General features: G+C 42.5%; 1 protein-coding gene across 3 annotated transcripts in view; it reads left to right on the top strand.

The window, feature by feature from the left end:
• The window catches only part of FBXO16 (F-box protein 16), a 37,537-nt gene that overhangs the window by 8,585 nt on the left and 9,802 nt on the right, over positions 1–19,150 (top strand). For all 3 annotated transcript variants that reach the window (XM_003204603.4, XM_085218270.1, XM_019613382.3), the window contains exons 3-7: positions 2,121–2,156; positions 9,148–9,354; positions 10,648–10,812; positions 11,682–11,887; positions 18,260–18,365. In XM_003204603.4, coding sequence (XP_003204651.2) covers positions 2,121–2,156; positions 9,148–9,354; positions 10,648–10,812; positions 11,682–11,887; positions 18,260–18,365 — 720 coding nt within the window. The remainder of the gene's footprint in view (positions 1–2,120; positions 2,157–9,147; positions 9,355–10,647; positions 10,813–11,681; positions 11,888–18,259; positions 18,366–19,150) is intronic.

Here is a 19,150-nt window from a genome sequence, read left to right as displayed (position 1 = left end):
GCTGTCAGAGCTTGTCCATGGCGTTACCACTGGGTCATGGGCAATCATTTACTTTAAATCCACAAAATCTCCATCAGGAACAAACCAAAGTAAAGAAGCCAGAATTAGGAAACCTTGAATTAAGCAATATTCACATTCAGAAAACCAGAGGAGGAGCTGCATTTAAGGAAGGACTGGAAATTGAGAGATTATTTGCCTTCAGTTAGTGAGAATTATGCAGTGGGATAGAAGAGCCCCAGTGGCATTTGCAACAAAGACTGGAGGGATTTGCCAGACAGCCCTGAACTTAAGCTTATTTATAACTACCTAAGAACAACCTGGGCTTTAAGCTGAATCCTAGGCCAACCAACCTAGGCAGGAGATAGGTGTAACTTGAAGGCCTTGGAGGAGAAGACAGTAAAAATAGATCTGATTAACTCAGTGGATGATTATACCAATCTGGGGCTATTCTGTTGCTAATTAATACTTCCAAGTGCCTGGAGTAGGCAGAACTTTCTAACAGTTGGCTTAGTTGTATCTCCAAAAATGCTGAAAGCAAATATGTGTCTTTCTTTGATCAAAGACCATTAAATTGCATTCAGTTACATAAATAGCTCCCTGCCTCACTTGAATTATCCAACTCAAAACTTAGATCTTTGACTATTCATCATTTGCTTGTGGCAAATCCCTTTCCAAGTTCAGCTTGTTCAGCTTTTGTATTTTTTTCACTTTGCCAAGTGTCCCACATGCAAATAAAGCAAATAATAACTGTCAACATGCAAATAAAAGAAATGTCACTTTTCACTCCTCACAAGAGACACTCCTGCTGAGAGAGACAGAGCTAATGCTGACAACTGCAGTACCAGACATCAGCACTGATAATGTCTTTCTCTGCAGGAACCTTCTTTGCAGGCTGTCAAAGCAATAACATTTTTGGAGTTTATAATGATCAAGCATGTTTTCCTAGTTGTGGTTAATAGCTGTTTTAATGTACAGTTAAAAACTGGGCTTTTTCTTTGATCTGTCTTCTGGAAAAAAAAAAAAAAAGAAAGAAGCAATACATCTATAGCATTTCCTCACTTGTAAGGTCATAGTCCTGAGCATAAAGGCAGTTTTGTAGTAGTGGAAAGCCACAGTGCTAGTGCTTTCATATCTAGCTCCCTAAGGATGAAGGTCAGCATCACAAATCCTCCGCTGTATTTTGATACCATTCATCCATCTTGTTAGTTGTCACTGTAAAGAACCTAGGGACAGCATGAGCCACAACAACTGGCCTTATGAAGCCATTGCCAGAGCTCTGTGATAGCTTCCCACGTTGTATCCATTCCATTACCCAGTTTCTCCAACTCAGGAGAACTGAATTCTATTGAAAATAGTAAATAAAGATCTATGAAGGGCCACACAGTAGGGCACGAGCAACCCAGGAGGTTTCAGGAATACTTTGATGACACAGGTCATCGAGGAGCCAACAAGGGAAGATGCTCTGCTGGTCCTCATTCTTATAAACAAGGAAGGATTGGCTGTGGATGTGTCTGATTCTGGACTCCCCATACAAGAAAGACAAAGACTTATTGGAATAAGCCCAGTGAAATATCACAGAAATGATCAGGAAAGCATCTGACACACAGGGAAGAGTTAAGAGTTATGGGATTGTTCAGCATGGAGAAGAAAGGCTCGGATACAGATCTTATCAGTGGATAAGATCCTGGATTGATACCTGATGGGAGGAAGTAAAGAACACAGAGCCAGAGTTTTCTTGGTAGCTTCCAGGGAAATGCCAAGAGACAATGGTTGCAAACAGAAATGCAGGAAATTCCACTGACCATAAAAAAAACATTTTTACCATGAGAGTGGTCACACACAAGTTACTCAGAGAGACTGCAGAGTTTTCATCCAAGAAGATATTCAAAATCCAGCTGGATGTGGCCTTAAGCAACATACTTTAGCTGACCCTATCAGGGACTTGGGACTTAACCATTCTCCTTAAGTTCCTTCCAACTTCACCCATTTTGTGATGCAGTTTCTATTTTCCAGGTTTTATAGTTGGTTTTTTTTTTTTTTTTTCAAGCTATATTTTTTTCTTAGCAAATACTAAATCCCCTTACAGTATTCATTTTTAATTGCTTGTGTGTGTTTTACAGGTATTTGAAGAAAGAAGAGCCCTGTTCAGAAAATGGGTAAACTTTTCCCTTTATATATATTTAAATACAGTTAGGTTTCTGAACTTATCAAGAGATTACTGTAATGGGAATGTATAACATCCTACTTTGAAAAAGGGGCTAATTTTCCTGATAGATATGTGAAAGTGAACTTCAACTGGTCTACTTTTGATAAAGGCAAAGGTATAAATTTTTCTCGGTGCCTTATTTCTGTAAGTTTTGAACTTGGGAAATTACATTCTTTTCTCAAAATTTTCTGTAATAAGATAAGAAGCCCTCAGAAAAGTCTGTGAAGTCTTCAGAGAGGATACTGGGTGTTCAGGTATTGCCTTTACTTGATAGAAAGTCTTTAAAGCTGGTAATAAATGACACGATATCTACTAAGAGCACACATAGGGCTCCTAATGCTGTTATCGCTGAGCATCTCACAGCATCACGCCATCAATATCTTCATAACTTGTGTATGAGTCAGGAAAGTGCTGTCATCCTATTTTTCATAAAAAAAATGAGGCATACAGAGACTTAAAACAGAATTTTCTGCCGCAGCCAGAGATCACTGTGAGATAGGCATTCAGGATAGGGTTTGTCTGGCCAAGTGTGTATGACTGAAACATAGGGATTTCAGCCTGACTGGTCTGGTCATCATAGGCTCAGTGTACAGTCAACAGAAAGAAAGCAGTGCTTGCAGAGGGTAATTCATCTCACTTAATGTAGGATGAAAGAGCAGCCCTCTAGAGATGCCTGTTTCTGTAGCCTATGAAGGGAGTCATAGCTGGCAGCTGTAAAGGACTGCAACTGTAAGTGACTTACCCTGGAAGCAGATGGCACAGCATGCAATGGCAGAATATCTGCAACACCTGAAATATCACATTGTCCTTACTCTTTTATGAGTAAAAACTATAGTTATGGGAAAGTAGCTGTAATCTGCTCAGTCTCCTATGCAAAGAGGAATACAGACTCAGTGATTTTATTGCAGTAAATGAGTGGCTGTATTAAAGCAGTGACTGTATGGCTGAGCCCTTTGCACATCTTTATAAATGGAACCACAGAACCAGGTACATTGTTACGTATGGTACTCAGGCTAAAATGAAATGTAGAAATAATGCTCTTTGAGAAAGGATATTTGCACAATAACTTTGTGTGAACTGTGATGCTTATTCTTTATGCCTAATAGGGCACTTGTGTGAAAGCTTTTTGCATGTAAACTGTTTCTTACAGACAAGCATTTTGATTTTAAGGTCATACAGATTATTCATCTTTACAGGAAATACACAAATACACTGTCCACACCTTGTTATTTGTGTGTCTTTTGATAACAAGGGTTTTAACAAAAACCAAGAAAACAAAATAATTGGATGATTGTTTACCTTTTAACATGAAAGTCAGTAACTGATAGACTTCAAATCTATTTCTTGAAAATTGATGGGTGTTTTAAAATGCCTCTGGTATATATGTTGGTAAAAAATGTTGTTGGAACCCCTACTGAAAGAGCCAAAATCTGGAAATAACCTTCCTCAAACACAACACAAGTGCTGAATCATCTTCTGAAAGGTTAAATACCTGACCCCCATCTGACACTTGGTCAGTACTTCTCACCATGCTCCTTTGGAGTTAATTCTCCTTGTGCTTCTGTCATCCATCATACCAATGAAAAGGGCATGGAAAACACAAAAGCTGTTCTTAGCTCCCTTCAAAGCCTTTGGCATTATGTTGTATGCAAAGCCTAGGGCAGCTTGAGTTCGGGAGAAACTTTATCAAGAAAAACCACAGTGCTTTGGCAGGACTTTTTACATTGATTCATACAATCCTCTCAGAGTGCACTCAGGAAGTATGGACTAGATGAAACTGCTGGAGGTTGGCTTTCTATGGCTGGGAATCCACATTCAGCGTAGTTACAAATGGCTTATTATGAAACTGAAGGGCTGAAGTCCATCTTGAGTTTAGCATTGTTCATTTTTGGTGATATCTGGGTGAAGGAATGGAAAGTACATACTCATTTACAGATGCTGTCAGGCTGGGAGTGATTTCATGAACTTAGAAATGATGAACTTAGAAATGATTAGAAATGAAAAGTTCTGCAGTTTGATAGGGACAAATGGAAAGCGTTATGAGTAAGAATTATATTTATGAAAACTGCAGATACAAGAAAACCAAAGTATGCTGCAATTCTGTATAAAATATACTGGGAATTACGAATATGACTGTCTTATAATGATAAAATGGGGAAATATCCCAAAGAGCTGTCTGAAAGGCAGAGCCATTGCCAGTGTTGTACCATGCATACTGAGAAAGGTGAGCACCAGCTGGAGGTGCTTCTGAGAATGGCCTCAGGTCCAAGAAATTTGAAAATGATCTGTTTACACTAGGGAAGATGGAGAAAAGTTGCAGTAACATCTTTACAATAACAGATTAAAGCATAAGAAAAAGAAAGGAATGATCTTTGTATTCACATCGGGTAGGATAAGAAATAATGGGCTTGTATCTCAATTATGGAGATACAATTGAGACACTAGCAAAATTTACAGCTAATTCACTGCTGCAATAGCTTGCCCTGGGGGCTAAGGGGTGGAAACCTCCACTGCAAGAGTCTTTTGAGGACAGGTTAGACAAATATTTGTCAGGATTGTCTTAGGCAGAATGGATCCTTCCTTGCACTAGGAGCTGAACTAACTGTTTCTCAACCTTTTTAAGCTGATGTCTCCCAGGCTGTTGTGGTCCATAAGACACAGGCTGAGAAGCAGTGAACTGGGTGACCTGAAGGGATTTCTTCTCTCTGTTTCTGCATGGCTGAGCAGTCCCAAAGGGTGTAGGACTGGCTGTGCTGTCACCTGCCCTATTGAAGAGAAACAGTGGGACCCTCTACAGGATTTTGGCTGTCTCACTTTGCACTGAACTCATCAAGGTATAACTGCTGCACAGAGTGGAAGCAGTGGTAGTGCAGCAGATAGTCTGTCCTACATAGCTCCCAGGGCTGAGTATTTGCAGGCTTTGATCTTGCTGGAGGCATTTGTGGTGAATTTCTATCACACAGCTTTACCCAAACGCTTTCCAGATACATACAAAAGATAAATTGCACTGCTGTCTTTCAGTTGAAACACTTCTGGGAAAGGGTTAACATTTCTCAGTTTCTTTTTGTTTTCTTCTAGCTGCTATTCTGTATTGCACCTGGGGCAGATGCCTTGATGGACTCCCTCTCAGCTTCCCTTTCTGCTCTGTTCTCAATACTGCAAGCCAAAACTTCCTCCCATTAATCTAAAAAACACAAAATCATTTTGCTTTACCTTAACATTCAATGCTATTATGCTGACATGCAGGTTAGTAAGTAGACAATGAGGCTAGGATTGAACTTGTATATTAAGATACCTAAGCTTAAGTGTCAACATGTGATCAGAGCATCTGAGCTTCTGCTCTAGCCAAATGAGATGTGGACAAATTGGGGATTACAGTGATTCAGCTCACCTCATGGGTTACATCTTGTCAGAGTACCAGTTAATTCGTGGCAAAGAACCACTTGAGAGAAGCTCTGGGGAGACCTGAGAGCAGCCTTTCAGTACCTAAAAGGGGCTGGAAGAAAGAAGGGGACGGGTTCTTTAGCAGCAGTGGTGATAGGACCACGGGAAATGGTTTCAAAATAAAAGAGGGGAGATTTAGATTTAATATGAGGAGAAGGTCTGTTACGATAAGGGGTAACGAAGCACTGGCATGGATTGCCAGAGAGGTGGTGGTGCCCCATCCTTGGATATGCCCATGTCAGGCTGGATGGGCTCTGAGTACTGATGGAGCCGTGGGTGTCCCCGTTCAGTGCAGGGAGTGGGACAGGTGGCCTTTAAATGTCCCCTCCAACTCAAACAATTCTATGATTCTACGTATGGACACCAGGTGCTGCCTCCTTCATCCCTTTCTCTTCTATCCCTTGCCTCCAAGTAGATCACTGCACTGGAGCTGGGAGAAGGTGGTTGAGGAGGCAAAAAATTGCTTCTGCTGAGCTGAACCATCCATCTACTTGCAAGTTATTCTGCTTTAATGTGTTCCAGAAGGGCAGTAGTGACTTGGGAGTTCTGTGCTATGTTTGCAGAGCACAGGGCTGCCCGAGTGTGATTGTAACCCTGTGAACTCACATCAATATGCTGGGTTGGAGGCGAGGATTATGTCCCAATTCAGTGGCTGGTTCAAGTCAGTAAAACAACCTGCCTGTTAGAGCAGAGAGGGGCCTCTTTAGGTTAAGCGGCAGAGCTTCTGTTCTTCAGCTCTGAGGTCCTGGGCTCTCCCCTTGGTGTCAGGCTGCATTATTTGTGTGTGTGCACTCATGGATTAATTGTAAACTGATCGCAGGAGTAGAGGCTGGGCACTCTGCATTCCCTGGTGACACGGTCGGTAGCCTTATGTCACGCAGTCCCCGGGGAGACATTGTTCTCCAGGGCTTGGGGAAAGACACAGAAAAGGAAAAATGTTCCTGGCTGTGGATTGAGAAGGTGCAGTCCCTTGAAAAGGGGAATCCGGTCCGACTGGTTGGATTGCTGTAATCACATGCAAGGGGAGGAACTGTGGAGAAAGGCGGCCAAATGTGGGATGGGGACATGCTTGTTAATACTGGAAAAGAGACAAATTGTGCCTGCTTAAATACTTGGTTGCTGCTGAATGCAGTGGAGAAGAAGCTGTGTGTTCCCATGCTCCTGACAAGGTGACACTGATTTAGTGGAGTCTCCTATGCCGTGTAAGCTCAGGCTGAGGATGCTGGAAGGAATTGCTCCATTGCAAAGCAGTGGCAGAATGGGAAGAGTTAAATGGACGCAAATATTCTGCCTCTCTGAAAGAGAATCTATATTTCCTTTGATCAGTTCACTTAATCTCTTGTGTGGAACAGAGGAAGCCAGTTACCCCCTTGTCTCTGGAACTTATCCAGGAGAAATTTACCTTCGTTAATAGATGATTGCAGATCGTTTTAATGAGAAAAGGATGTAGCTGTGAACATGAATGAGGAGTCTGTGCAGCAGAAGCTCTTCCCCCTCCAGCACATGACAGAAAAAAACCTTTCACATCAAACTGAAAGTGAGGAAAGCACAGGAAAACCTCCTCTGTCCCCCTGCGGTGCTCCTTCACCTGAATTTGTATTCTTGAGGACACATTCCTAAGTGCTGAATCCAAAGGTCCTGCTTCAGCTTTTACTTAGCACTTTGCTAAACTCCATTAGAGGTGAAAGTTATATGCAAAATAGGGAGGGGAGGGAAGGGTGTATTCCTTAATTCGCTGTCTGTTTGTGTATGAAAAGGCATGGACACTTGGGAGCTTTCTTCTCTTTGGCTTTTTGTCTGGGTTCTCTGTTCCAGTCCTTCTTGTCCTTGCTGACCCACATGAAGGTCTCGTAAAGGTGTCTGCAAGAAGGAGCAGAGCAATAGCTCTGCTCACAGCTTATTGTCCAGTCCTGGAATTAAATACATCCAGGTAAAAATAAAGAAAGGAACAAAGAGTTCTGTAAGATGATCTGTGAAGAAATTACTTCTCAATTACTTTTCATCTGCTCAGTATATTTTAGCCCATAATAATGCTGGTCCTCCAGTTCACCATCAATTTTTGGTGTGGAAACTGAGAAAGAAAAGATTAAATTTGTAATCCATTTTATTCAGAGAGAGAAAGGAAAGGAAGGGAATTGGTCATTGAATCTACCCAGCTCTTCATATACACGTATATATATGCACATCTATATATGAAGATGCATATATATATATATATGAAAAGTTGCATGGTTTTTTTCTTGCTATTTTTAATTTGTGGAGACCATGTTTAAATAAGTTCTTCAAATGCCCCTGGTGTTAAATGCAGAAATAACTGTGCTGTGATTTGACCCAAATTGTCAGCTGTGGAAAGCTGACTTCAGGAAACAGAAAGAGGAACGTGTGTTAAAGGTACGGCCAATGCATGAGAAAGAAAGAAGCAAGGGAAGGCAGCATTCTCCAGACAGGCCCAGCTCTTTAGGAACTTGCCCTTTGTAAGGAAGGGGAGTTTGGGTCGCAAGGAATCTGCACTCTGCTTCTGGAAGTCCACCTTTCTCTGTACCATTCTGCTGCCAGCGGTTCCCACTTGGGGATTCCTGTTGGCGCTGACTAAATGGTCCTCTGCCACGTCCTCCCTGCTGGCACTCTGTGCTGCCCTCGCAGCCAGGACTGCTCCTGCAGGTTTTGAGACAGATTGCACAGATTGTGGCGATGAGGTCAGTCTCCTCCCAGGAGATTCCTGCTGACAGGGCCCTTTCCATCCCCTGCTGTCAACACAGGCTAAACACCAGGTACGGCTGCCGTTGCTCCCACCCTGTTTACACAGCTCTGCAGCTCTCTGCTCAGTGCAGTGCTGCTGTTGCTGCTGTATCAAGCGATACGTGCTTGTGTGGTTAAGTGCTCATTTCTTCCCACAGTGAGGTCCAACTGTTTTCCTCCTCCTCTTTAGATATCTGTCATAAACACAGAAATGCCATGAAAAATCTCTTACCGTGTCACGTTTTCCTTGGGAGATGCAGGCAAATGATGTAGTTTCTCTTTGCTCCGCTTCTTTGCAAGGCAGTGGGGATTTCTCTTTTCTGCAAGCTGTGGGAATAAATACTTCACAAATTGCGAGACACTCAAATACTGCAGTTTTGGGGGCCATATATGAGTCAGGATAGGTGAAGAAGCAGCAGTCAACTTAGGACCCAATCCTGCAAACACACACTTGAGTCTCCTTCTTTTCATGACTGAAGCCAAGTTTCCAAACTGATCCTAGGTGTTGAGAGTCTTGTGAGGATGACTGTGTCCTGGACAAGGTCATCCTGGATCCTTTGAGGATTATAAATCATACGTTATGTGGCTTCAGAGTTTCTTTTAATGTAGACTCTCCATTTGTTCCCAGTTCCTACGTGCTTTGCTATTGAGTGAGTCACCAAAAGCTGCTGTTTGGGCACTTTCCCTTGCCTTACATGTATGATTTATTTTAATTAGCTGAATCTCTGGTTTCTCACAACCTGGAACTCTTTTTTCAGTTTATCAAGTGGACAGATGGTCAGAGACAGAAGATTCTGGTGGATCAGTTGGAGCTCTGCTCCCTGTCCCTGCAGAAATTCTGTGCCAAGCAGCTACAGGATCGAATTCCCATCGAAGCTCTAGATTTTACCATGAAGCTTCCTAGAGTGCTGTCCTTGTACATCTTCTCCTTCCTGGACCCACGGAGCCTCTGTCGATGTGCACAGGTAAAAAAAAAAAAAACAACACATGCTAAGATTCAGAAAGTCAGGTCAAGAAAGGTAAAAAAAGAGACAGGACTAGGTTACAATAAAGCTGTAGGAATGCAAGAATGCCTTATGACCTGGCACCCCGGTGCTATATGCTTAGTGACACTTGTATGAGATAGAAACAGCACTTCCCCAGATCCTAAATTAAATCAAACTGGCCAATGTTTATGAAAATGAAGACTAATTTTGGGAGCTCTGCTCTAACTATTTAACATGTGGCACTTTACAAGTTTGATTGTTCTCAAGAAAGAGGCCTGGCGCTTTCTGAAAACCATGTTCTTTAAAGTATCTTGCACAATGTGCAGAATCATTAATTGTTTTAAGAAGTATCAGCCCATGGTAGTTGTAAAGAAGTGCATATGTTGCTTTAAGAAAAATAGTAAAAACCAGATCCATTAAAATACTTGAAGGTGAAGTGCTGGATGTGCAGAAGCAGAGAAGTTATCGATGTGCTTTTGAGCACACTGTCTTAAGAATTTGGTCTGCTAATATGTTTTCATGGCTTGAAGTGATCCCCAAGCTAGTTCTGAATGAATAAGCTCAAATATGGGTGACATGATTACTGCACTAACAAACGTAGTGCTCCAGATATTACTACTAATACATCAAAATCTCAGCTTGTTTAAGGCTTTCTCTAGTATTTCTCTCCAACAATTCATTTTTTATGTAGATGAACCACAGGTATTCATGCACAGACAGGAAGAAAACAGATTAGAATATGAGAAAGGAAGGTCCTTACAGTGCTATTTCTGTCATATCATTGAATATTTGCTGTTATAAGCACAACTGTGCAAATAGATGATGCTTGCCCTTAGGCTAGAAGAAGTATTGCATGCAAGGTGACTGTGCAATGGACTATAAAAGCAGAACATGAGTAGGGAGAAAACAGAATGTGTCTGTCAGACCTGGGGGGGTTATTTTTCTGTTTTTGTCAGCAAAATGCAATAAAAGGTTTGTTCCAACTCCTATGCACTTACTGGGTAGAAATGTAGGAAGTTGCCCTAACTAAGCTGAAGTCTTTCCTTTTGGCTAGTGATTTTTAGAGCATTTCATCCTGCACTGGAGATCAGCCAACAAACAATGAGCAGATCATGAGGAAATCTGGGTTTACATGGAGTGTAAACAGCACTGAAGTAGTGTGTTAATTTAAGGAGCTGCATCCAGGGGAGATAAATCTCCAGCTGTAATCTGAGATGTCTGAAACCCCAAGATGTTGATTTACTCTTATATGTGGTTACTGGTCATCCACAGGTGAGCTGGCACTGGAAGAACCTGTCTGAATTGGATCAGCTCTGGATGAAGAAATGCTTGCGTTTTGGTTGGTACATCAACTTCATTCCAACCCCCTTTGAGCAAGGAATCTGGAAGAGACATTACATTGAAATGGTAAAAGAGCTGCATGTTACAAGACCAAAGGTATATGCTTACCACCTCTGGAGGTGTTCCATGCCAGTTATAATACTCTGGGCTAATAGAGTTACTGACTTTTAAACTTATTACCTTCTCCCACTAGTAAGAAGGAACATATATAATTTTCAATTAGAATCTAAACTCATGTGTTGCCATGTGGTCTGCTTTCCCTCATCCATCCCTGGTAAGAATGAGGGGGAATGAAAATCTCAGATGTCTGGAAGGAAGAGTCACCAAGGTCTCCCTCTCCTGTCCTCTCTTCAGATTGTTCTGGAGTAATCCTCTAAATTTCTCTCTCCAGCACTCCAGGCTTCTCCCCTCTCTTCTCCAGGTTGCAGGGAGTGTGATAGCCTACATCAATCTGATAAGCAGGAGTGGGAAGCCCAGCATTGCCCCTGCTGAAGCTTCAGAGTCAGTCTAGCTGGTGGAAAGCTAAAAAAAAACCCACTGTTATAAAAATTATAAAAGTTATAAAAAAACTGTTATAGGCCGGGTGTTGTCTCATCCTGTCTTCTTCAAAGGTGGCAGGGCCATTTTGGGGAAGTGGAGCATTACTCAGCAGCAACTGTTTTCTCTTGAGATTCATTGATCCAGACCCCTTATCTGTGGGACTGTGAAGGCAGGAATCTTCTGCCTTCTATTCAAAACTCAGACCTCTAGCCAACTCCCTCATAGGCTGTCTCTGAGGTCAGTGGATTAAGCCAATGCAACTCAGCCCATCTAAGTGCAGTGGGCATTGGGACATGCCCTGCTGGGGTGCCTATTTCTGTCCAGTGAATTAATACCTAGTTCTTACAAATCTGAGGTTAGGTAAAATTAATCAAATTTTCACTGAAGGATAAAATTAATTTTCTTCTTTTAATGTCTCTCATTAGACTGCTTCAAAGGATGAGTCCGTAGTTACTGAAGTACAAAAGCTGAGAAGCAACACTCCAGAAGCAAAACCTTCTGCACCAGAAAAGAAGACTAGAAAGAAGAAAAAAGAAATTCCACCGTGGCGTTCACCAGACAAGTGCCCCAAAGACACCATGCGATTCAACTGCCTCAACAACTACGATCCCATTGAACAGGCTAGACAGGCGTAAGAGGCTTTGTCACTGCCTTCTGCTTTTTCTGTGCTAAAGTTCCCTCTGCCTGTGCTTCATGCTGCCTGGAAGCCTTGTAGCTCTCCAGCCTGGCTGCAAACCCAAGCTAGCACACTGTTCTGCCCTTTTGCCTTTTCTCATATTGTTCTTGATTCTCTTCTGGTTGCAGCTTCACTGCTTTGCGTCCTTTCAGCACCGTGCATTGGTAGATCTTGTTAGTGTCTGCCTATAAAATAGGCTGTAGCTCCTGGGGAAGTTACACAGTTGTAAGGGGAAGAATTAGATCAAGAGTTTGTTCAAGAATTTTTTTAATAGGCTTGTAGTTTTCTAAGCTACAAAGTTGAGAGGAATATGCAATTTCTGCACAAAAGAAGAATGAATGAATTATGATATACGATTATATCAGTTCAAGGATCTTCTGGCTGAAAAGAGATTTAGATGTTCAAATGAGAGTGCAGGTATTAGAATATGTACGTGTGTATATGTTCCATATGATATGTAAGTAAGAGTAGGATTTGTATCTACGCTATCTGGGATGGAGTGCTTAGATCCATCAGTTCGTAGGCTCCCAGAATTACCTGGTCAACAGCTGACAAAAGAAAGCATTTCTGTAACCCAGAGCAAAGTCTTGCACATTGACTTCTTTCCTTTGGCATATCTGGCATAAGGTATTTTCAGAATCTCAGGTTTGTGGTCAGATTTCAGCAATCACTGGCAGGAGCAATTGCAAGGAGGCTGCGGTAGTTGTGCAAAGGAATTTGTCCATTTCTCATTTAAGGCTCTGCCACCTCTCCTTTTTTTCATGGACATTCTCTCAGCAGTTACCTCCATTCGGCTGATGTGCAGTAACTTGTGAAACTGTGGTAACGTTATCATTAGTCTGAGCCTGGTGTAGACGTAGTGGATTAACTTGACCGTTGCCTCCTTTGAAAAGGACTGCACATTCTCACCCAACCAAAAATGCACAGAGGAGGATATTCATCTTCCCTGCGCCAACAAAAACCTTGGGAACCACCTAATCCACAATGAATGTATCCAGGTTGTACATTAAGTAAATAACTGATATTGCTGAGATGAGCAGTATGCACAGGAAGAATCAAGCCACAAATTACCCCAGCCTAGTGATTATTTGGCTAAGCAGAAGTGCACTTGCATAGGTTCTTTCTCAATGTGATTAACTTTGCTGGACCCACCGCTCCTCTGGGGTGTTCCACAAAGTTCCCAGTGTGTGAGCAAAAGCCTTTTATGAATCATTTTTTAATCCGCGTCCCCTAGTCCTGGGATACTGCACTACTTCAAAGAGCATTCCAGCTTTCACCTCACCCTCTTTCTGTGGTGTGTTTCCAAACTCTAGCATTTTAGGTAGAATTCTCTGATGCTTTTAACAAAATATTTTGACAAAATGCCTCTTGTTGAAATAGTTGTTCCAATATTATTTGTCAGCTGTGAAGCGTTCCTACGTAGCCTGTTCCAAAGACTTCTGTGAGGTTTAGGGTTCCCATGTGCTGGTCATGAATCAGTGTCAAAAATGGGACAGGCCCTGTTCAAAGAGTTTGGAAGTTGCTTGTTCCAGCACTGAGCTGTAGATGCAGCTGACAACCAGATGCAAATGATTCTGAGTTGCTAATCATACAGTAAGCACACTGACTGTTTTCTTCTCCTAAGTAAGATTTGAGCCTCTATCCATTTGTGCAATGGTGGATATTTTAATGCCTAGTGATCTAGCAAATCTGGCTTTTATCCGTAATTACAGAGGATTATAGCAAGGAGAAAAATGAATTCTAAGAGATTTACTTGTTTATCAAGGATCTCCCTTTAATATCACTTAAGCTGAAAGTAATTGCTAGTGTGTAGTCTTGCCTGTAATGACTCTTATTTAGCAATACAGGTGTGTTGTTTCAGGTGCTGACCCAGCTACCCGCTCATGAAATGGTGTTTCTGCAGACAGTGTCCCCTCTGCAGCCCCTTTCCAGAAATCCTCCCACTAAGGCTTTGTATTGTATCCTCCATCCTTTCAGCTGCATGGGGATCTGGTCTCCTGCACCTCACCTGCTCCTGGTCTGCAGCAGGACGGTGGGACACCCCTTTCCAGGCTTGTGTTTTCCTCCCATGGCGGCAGCAATGACAGCAAGTAGGCAGCTTGCTAAGAGATCCAAGTGGCCTCAAAATGGTAAAGTGCTCAGAGCCCTTCTGTAATGCCAAGCTTTGTTTTGTTCTGCTGATGAAGGCTGCACTCAGTGAGTATCTAGTCGCCTGAGCAAGGAAAGGTAATGTGAGTGTTGTGCAAGCTGATCCATCACACTGCAGCCTACAGGCTCAGGCAGACCCTGCCTGTCCAGTGTACAGGGTTGTAAAGTAGAACAGAGAAATGAGATAAAGATCTCTGACCCCCTAGGCTGTGTTAGGTATAGTTATTTTTCAGATTAGATGAATGCTTGGAGCTCAAGAGCGTAACATCCACCCTTTGTGTAGACTATATGTCAGAAGTAATGAAATCTATGTAAAATGAGATTCCTAAAACAATAGGAGTGATTTCCTAAAATACAGGGTTTTGCAGTGGTAGTCTGGGAGAGGTAATGAGTTTTGCTGCAGTCTGAATGTATACAGGGAGGAGCAAATATTTTCTTGGGGCAGGTTATAAGCATGGGTGAAAAGGTGCAGCAGAGCTAGCAGAAACACAGCAGACAGCCAAAGTGATGGCTGAGAACAAATAAACCATTCTTTCCGTCTGTCTGCTGCTGTGTTGAGAAAAGCAGAACTTGTAGAAAATTCTTTGTGAACAAACAAAATTACATCAAAGGAATACCTGACGCCATCATCAAAGAGGTGTGTGAGACTAGTCACTGGCTACTTCTTTGAATCAAAGTCAATCTGCCTAATGTTGGGTTAAATCTTGCAGGATTTAAGAGGTAACAAAAAAATTAAAGATTTTCCTAGCTCCTGGAACTAACTAAAAATCTTCTCTATGTTCGCTTTCTAGTCCAAAAAGAGGAGAGAACTCTCCTGGGCATCATAACAGGGTGTCAACTCTGAAGCCAAAAATATTGTCATTTAAATGGTGGAGTCATCCTCTGTTTCTTTGTTGGTCATTGCAGAGGAACCCTTAGCTACAAACTCTCTTCCTCCATTTTAGCTCCACGCTGCTGTCTACTCATAGCAGAGAATTCCTTGCTTAGCCAAAAACTGAACGTGGAAGTGCAAGAAGCAGCAGCCAATTCTCACTTATGTAGGAGAATGGAGTCAAAGGGGGTCATAAAATCATAGAATCATAGAATAGTTTAGGTTGGAAGGGACCTTTAAGCTCATGTAGTTCCAACCCCCTGCTGTAGGCAGGGACACCTCTTTCCAGCCCAGGTTGCTCACAGCCCCATCCAGCCTGGCCTTGAGTGCTTCCATGGAGGGGCATCCACAGCCTCGCTGGGCAACCTGTTCAGTGTCTCACCACCCTCACAGAAAGAATTTCTTCCCAATATCTAGTCTAAATTGACTCTCTTAGACTAAGAGTCCTAAGAGATGTAAAACAAAACATGTACTTTGGCCTATGAGACCATACTTGGGTATTTACTTTTGAATAAGTAAATAAACACATTTCTGTAGAACAATTTGGTAGGTGTTTTGCCTGGTCAGTCCTGGTGCTTCCTGTCAGTGAGAAGAGGAATTATAACACTGGGCCACTGCCAGATAGTGCTTGAAAGATGGTAAAATGAGGTTAATTTGCAATCTGGATGATAATTGAGTCTTGACAGGTTTGTTTTGTTTTGTTTTTGTCTTTTTTTCTGATGCTTTGATTTTTTTTCGCTGCTTGCTCAGGAAAGCATCAGAAATAGCACCTGAGAACCTCAACAACAAATATCCCTGCAGCTTTAGAGGAGCTGGGACAGCAATCCTGGAGTATGATCAGTACACATTTCTTGGTTCAGATGGGGAAGTGTGGGAAAAACTCAGTCCCTGAGCAGTGAAATCAACAGCAGTGATGAGCAGATGCGTGGTCGAGGGAGTGGCGAGGAGATAGAGGAGAGATACAGACAGGGGTAGAGTTACAAATTGCCTGGAGGCCTCATCAAAATCACTTGCTAGAGTTATAGTGGTGGCTTTCTGTGCTGCTGCACGTCTGTGAGCAATATATCACAAGGGTGATTTCTGCTTGGTCTGTTTTCTGCCTGAATTGTCCAGATATTTTTTTTAATTGTGTGCAAACAGAGACCAGCAAGGATGGATTTGTCTCTTTGGGAACACGAAGCAATACCACAAAGGTGAAATGAAGCATTTTTATCTAAAGCCTGGGACCACACTAGCAAATTTTCCCTGGGATTCTGAGCGGGAGGGGCGTTCCTTTCCGGCTGCGCACATCCAGTTCTGCTGGAAGGCATCTGGTGATGGTGCTGCTCGGTGCCAATAAATCAAAAGATCTGCCTCCCACTTTATCAGGACTAATGAATCCTGATTCTTAGCTGAGCGCTGGACCCCCGCCAAGACTGTGTGCTTGTGCCTCAAGAAAGAGCCCTGCTACTTCTCATGACAACAGCTCAGCCAAAATGAAAGCTCCTTCCCCCAGCCAGCCCTGCCTTCTAGCGCTAATTCAGTTAGATAATTTATGGACATGGGCAGGCTCTAAAAACAGTTGCGTATTGTGCTGAAGTGTTTACCCAATGAGAAAATAATTACTTTCAGTAATTGTTCTGTCAGCAGCTTAGGCCCAGTTTCTGACAAAACGGGGCTGGGTTGTGTGAGAAGGGCATGATGTTTCGCTCGTCCTCTGCATCCCAACGCCTGTGTCTTGCTTTTCATGTTTCTGAATAGCCAGCCCCATACTCCCTGCCTGTTAGGCTTGTGGGAATTTAAAACACTCCTTGGGAGAGAAAAGCAGGGTGAGAAGCACTGAGTTCAGCACTGGAGCAAGAGCTGCCTTGCCCTACTCGGCTGTGATGCCATCTTCCTTTGCAGTGTCTTCCTTTCCATCCCCACCACTCATTGTCCTGACTGTGGGATGAGATCACGGCGATGCCCTGCTGCAGGGGGATGCTGTGACACCAGGAGCATGGACTTTAGAATACAGCAGTAGAATTTAAAATCTTAATTTGAGACCATAAACCAAGATTTGACAGGATATTGGTATTTTCTCCTTGCGTAAGTGGATCAGTGTGTTTGTTTTCTGAGTAGATGGGCTTATTCCAATGCTGCCACTGGACTATAAGGAATGGAGTCAGAGCCACTCCTTATACTCTTAGAACACTCCCAGCTGTAATAATAAGTGGAGAGCCTTCTGTATGCTAAATCTTTTTGGCAGAAGACTGCCTTCTTATCTAAAGAGGACCACATCATTCCCTACAGGCTTGAATTGTCTCTCTCGGATGTTAGTGTTTACAAAGAGATTGCAATTTTCCTCAATTTGCTATTTGAAATAATTTGTCTGATTTGTCTTGATGGTTTTTGATCTGCAGCTGGTCTAGGACTAGTGAATAACAGACTGCTGCTGGCTGCTTGTGAGGATGTGCACGTTATGCAGTGTGGCCCTGCTTCTTTGTTGGATGAGTGTTGCTTTCAAGGTTTGCTTCCACCCAGTGAATTCAGGACTTCATGTTCACTATTTGCTTTTTAGCATGCTTTCCAGGAGCCCAGACATGCTGGTGGTGGAGCTGGGAGGTGAACCCACAGAGCACACAGAGTAGCTGCTTTAAATTTACTAAATCTGTAAATTTAGCTGTGATTTGCAGAATGTGAATGTGGAAGGCGAATGAATACTTTCAGATCAAATGTGTTTGTGAACCTGTCCAAATTCCTAAAAAAACCTTCTTATGGTACTAATTTTAATCCTGATACTGGAGTAATACGACAATTGGCCATATTCACTTAATTTTCGCTCTCTGGAATATGCCTGTTCTGTTTGCTATCATATTAACTTTAATTATAGTTGCAAATAAAATCATTTATATTCATAAGAAAGTCTACTTGGCTATAGTCAAGAAGAATAACTTGTTTAAGGGGAAGTCCTCTAACACTATTTATGTTGCAAGTTACATGGACTAAACTAAAAATTCAAACATTATTTAGCTAAACTTCCCTTTCTGTGAATTCCCTTAAGCTGGTGTAGCACCGGTTATGTGTTTACCCAGTGATTTGTTCATACATCCATAAGTGTCAAGGCAAGAACTTGCATTTGAACGCTATGAAGTTATCATAATTAAAAAAATAGCAAGCTCCTCTGAGCCACAGAACTGATTGTGCACTCTTGGTCTGCCCCAGGTACAAGATCAAATGTATGAGCTCAAACCATGTCTTTTCGGGTTTATCATAAGGAATTTTCTTCTTCTCACCCCAGGGAACTAACTCCATAGCATTTGTTAATACTATTCTGTTCTACTCTGCAGGAGAAAGAAAGGAGGAGGGGAGACCCCAGACCTTAGCCGGCAGGCAGCTGGGAAAAAAAAGAAAGCAGGTTGTGGATCTAAGAAACTCCAGAAATCAACATCACTGGTGAGTATCACTGGCTTGTAATTATGTTAGTCTGTTGTCAGTTACACCCAGGAATATTTTAGCTGAGAACATTTACTTAACTTAGGCAACAGTGAAACTTTGCTCCTAACCACAAGCAGGCTGCCAGGCACACGTGCTGCCTATTTGGCCAGTAGCAATAAGGCCATAAGGAGGACACAAATCATGCCACATCTGCCTGCTCCAGGGGCAGTTTCTCGTTGCAGCCCAGACATTGCCCATCTGCCTGCAATGGGAAAAAGGGACAGCAACTGTCTGTGTGTAGACAGTGATCCTGTTATCTGCTCCTTCCTCATTTTGTGTACTGCCTGGTATCCTGACAGCCAGTTTCCACTGCATCAGTTCTCTCATGACATTTGCATCTTTCCCCAAAGCCGCTCTTCCATTTCCACAACTTTTGATTATTGCAGTTTGAAGTTCTTTTATTACTTTGTTCATTGCACTGAGCCTGGGCAAGCAGCCCTAAGGTCTTAATACTGAGGATTCATTGTGCTTATCGCTGGTAAAATAGGGCATCCTCACATGAAAGGAGGCTTGGGAAGTCAGGCTTCCAGAAAGCATCATGGGTTTAGCTTTTGTAGATAGGGCAGAAAATAACTGCCAGAAGAAAGATGTGCTTGCAAGCGTATCAGGGCTTTTTGCAAACCTGGAAGCATGTTTCCCAAGCAATGAAAGCCAGGGAACAGCATGTGAGTTGAGCCAAAGAAGGTTTACATAAAAAAGAGGCATTGTCTCCGGAGATTGAGAGGCATTCTCCTGACCCATAT

The sequence above is a fragment of the Meleagris gallopavo genome, chromosome 2, assembly GCF_905368555.1.
Source record: "Meleagris gallopavo chromosome 2, MGAL_WU_HG_1.1, whole genome shotgun sequence".
Classification (NCBI taxonomy): Eukaryota; Metazoa; Chordata; class Aves; order Galliformes; family Phasianidae; genus Meleagris; species Meleagris gallopavo.
Note: the sequence above shows the minus strand (reverse complement) of the source record. Positions and strands in the feature narration are given on the sequence as shown.